This window comes from Propithecus coquereli, unplaced genomic scaffold, assembly GCF_000956105.1.
Source record: "Propithecus coquereli isolate 6110/MARCELLA unplaced genomic scaffold, Pcoq_1.0 Scaffold320, whole genome shotgun sequence".
In the NCBI taxonomy this organism is placed as follows: Eukaryota; Metazoa; Chordata; class Mammalia; order Primates; family Indriidae; genus Propithecus; species Propithecus coquereli.
The window spans coordinates 373318-376737 of NW_012148842.1; the positions used below are offsets into that span (position 1 = coordinate 373318).

General features: G+C 35.9%; 1 protein-coding gene across 1 annotated transcript in view; it reads right to left on the minus strand.

Moving 5' to 3' along the window:
* Positions 1–3420, minus strand: part of LOC105815226 (low-density lipoprotein receptor-related protein 1B-like) — a 161243-nt gene that overhangs the window by 14423 nt on the left and 143400 nt on the right. The window contains exon 6 of the mRNA XM_012650373.1: positions 8–186. Within this exon, the coding sequence (XP_012505827.1) occupies positions 8–186 (179 nt within the window). The remainder of the gene's footprint in view (positions 1–7; positions 187–3420) is intronic.

The following is a 3420-nucleotide window of genomic DNA, read 5'->3' on the forward strand; positions in this document are numbered from 1 at the left end:
GAAAGACATAATTTTTTAAACCTGGCATCTGTCCAAACTATCCTTTTCTCAAAGTGGTCCACAGTTAGTCCATTAGGCCAAGCCCCAGATTTCATGTCTTTGTAGATGGTCCTTCTTCCAGCACCACTCATAGAGGCAGATTCGATGCGAGGAAAATTGGCATCCCAGTCTGTCCAGAAAAGAATTCTGAAGAAAAAGAAATAATGCTATTGTTTCAGTCATTCATTTCACAAATATTTATTGAGTGCCAACTGTGTGCTAGGCACTGGCTAGGTGAGAAGTCACAAGAGAAACAGATGTATCATCTACCCTTAAGGGGCTTAGAATCCAGTGGAGGAGACAGACCAAATAAATGGATGAATATATAATTATGACTTGTGAAATATTTTGGAAAACAATTTGTTGTGATAAGCAGATGAGTGACCTACTTAGAGAAGGTGATCAGGGAAAGGCACCTTGAGGACATCATATTCAAACTAAAACTGAAGAACAAGGAGAGCAGTATAAAGGGCATGGCAAGCATAATCAACAGCGTATGCTAAGGCCCTAACAGGGAAAGGGACGTGGGCTATTTGAGGAACAGAAATGGGACCAATGTGTCAGAAGTGTGGTAGGTGAGGTGGAGTGGGCAGGAAGATGCAGTTGAAGAGGGTAGTATTATGAGTCTCGTAGGGTAAGGAAATTATTTTGAATTTTCTTTCAAGGAAATAAGAAGTTCATAGGCCTTTGAAGGCTTTCAAGCAGGGGAGAAACACTATTCTGTATATATAGCAGATAGATACAGCCATGATGATTAGACTGTATATCTGTATAATCTGCAACATGTACAGATTATACTGTACCAGATTATACAGATATGCTGTTCAATCACTGTGGCTGTTATGTAAAGAATAGATAATAGCAAGACAAGAGTATGAGCATGTCAAGTGGTTACTTATTTAAAGGAGCAGGAAAAGATGATAGTGGTCTGGAGTATGGTAGTGGCAGTGAAGGAGAGAAGCAAATGGATTCAAGATATAATTTGGAAGTGGAATTGCCAGGACTGGCTGATGGATTGGATGTAAGAAATTAGATAAAGAAAAGAATCACAGGTGACTGTCAGTTTCTTGTTTCAGCAAACTCAGATTGAAGGTAGTCAGAGGGTATACAGGGACTTCATCAAGTGAAAAGGGGAAAATGAAAGAGGAACAGATTCCAAGAGCTGGAAATTGATTGTGGATGGGTATAGATAGACTTGAGGCTCAGGGAACAATACTCCAAACTATGGTGCTTTGTCGTGCTGAGCAAATTTAAATTAAAAGAAATTGTAAGGCCTTAGTTGCTGCCTCAAAACCAAGGACTTTGTAACCTTCTCTTGTTTCTCCTTTGTCTGCCCCAAGCACAGAGAGGGGCTTTCTCTGCAAGTTCCCTTACCAGACTACGGAAAACTTTCAAAAGAAATGCAATTGTTTAAAAAAAAAACAACAAAAAAACCCTCCCTAGGAATCATTAAATAACCAGGAAAAATTAACCACCACCGACTCTTCTTTTTCAGTCTTTTTTCTGTGAATACTTGTGGCTAAACCACCACCAGATTTAGCTAAGGCTGTACGTCGCAATCTGAAATGATGACACAGCCTGCTGAATCATCTTCTTTTGCCTATATAATAAATGAAGAATTGATGTCTCGCTCACAACTTTCTATCCCGTTATACAGTTGCAGCAACTCATGTATCAGTAGCTCTGCAATTCTGCATTCTCTATATTTAGGTTTAGTAAAAATGGCATTACAGACTCTGAAACATGTTCTTATAGTGTCAGGAAAATACATCTTGGGACACTTTGACACACTAAAATAAGGGATCCTTTCATTTCTTCATTAACGTAACAACAATGTTTGTCAGTTTCTGCTATAGTGATCATTGTGGTATTAACTTTTCATCGATTTAAGTGAGAAATTTCCAACAATTTTTATAAAATAACATGTTCTAGAATTAGTTATCCTAAAAGTATTCTTAACTTTGCCATAAAACAGTTCAGAATCAATCTTAAAATTTGATTTCAAGGATCACTGTTTCATAAAATTCTAGGTGCTTTTTTGTATACTTTACAATATGGTATTTTACCACTATAATTTTGTCCTTCTTGCTTTCTTTTTATATGGTTAAAAGGCACATCAATGATTGCATGATTTCCTCTAATATACAAAGACTGAATATCTCTTCATATAGGATGTATGGAAACGTTCAGCCACAATTGCTTTTAAGAAAGAAACTACACTCTATGGATTCCGCGGTTCCTGCACTCATGGGTTAGTCTGTATCTGGATTAAATTGGGTCAATGGACCATGAACAACTTGTACCATTATAGGCATGAAAGGGCCATTATCATCTATCAGGTCAAAGAGCAGAAGGTGAAAATAAATGATATTGGGGGAAAAAAAAGCTTACTTATTTATAATCTTTAGGTCTTCTAAAACAAATAATACCTTTATTAGTTTCATTTAAGAATATTCCTAGATATGATTAAAATTTTTTTAGATGTCTCACTAAACTTCATAATTACTATTGCTGCTTTCACCAATGCAATTGTTATATCAGAGTTCAGTTATTATGACAAATGAAAACTAAATACTAGCAATTGAGCAAAAGATGCTATGCAGTAACACAAGAATAAAGGCAATGAAAGTTTAAGAACTAAAATGAATACCCTGTAGATTCTGTAACTCCCTGGGGCTTGTTACTCCCTTATAATAAGTTTGATGTTTAAAGGGGATTCACGTACTCTTTCAGGTCACCTTAGCGATAAGTGTATTACCTTAAAATGGAATGAAAGAAAAATGGCTCCTCCCTAAGATTCTCAATTACCATCCTGGAATAACTTGTCACTTGGGAGACTGGGTCAAAACCCAGAATACTGAAGGAATAGCATGATGACATACAAATTTTATAACTTAAAATGAAGACCCGTGGGTTCTACGTTGGGGAAGCAAAGTAGTCATTTAAAAACACTTCCTATTTGGCATCTGTATAAAGGTCACAAAGACCTTGTTTGCTATAGAAACCTCACATGAAGTAAATGTGTTTTACAGGTCTAGTGTTATGGTCTTTTTTTCTCAGCTATACTGAGAGAGCAAAGTGGCTAGTTGCAAACCTTTCTTTTCATTTATTATTGTAAACAAAATTTATAGTATTACCCATCGACTGTTCTTTACTATATACTTTGCACTTTAAGGTATGTACTTGAGTTCCTGTAAGTTGCATGTAAATGAATTCTTTTCATATGCATGCAGTCATTTATTTAACAAGCATTTATTGAGCACAAGTATACATAATAAGATCCTTGAATGATTTTATAGACTTGAAAACAACTTTCCTTAGCATCAAAAAGCTTACAATTTAGTAGGACCCATCGACTGTTCTTTACTATATACTTTGCAC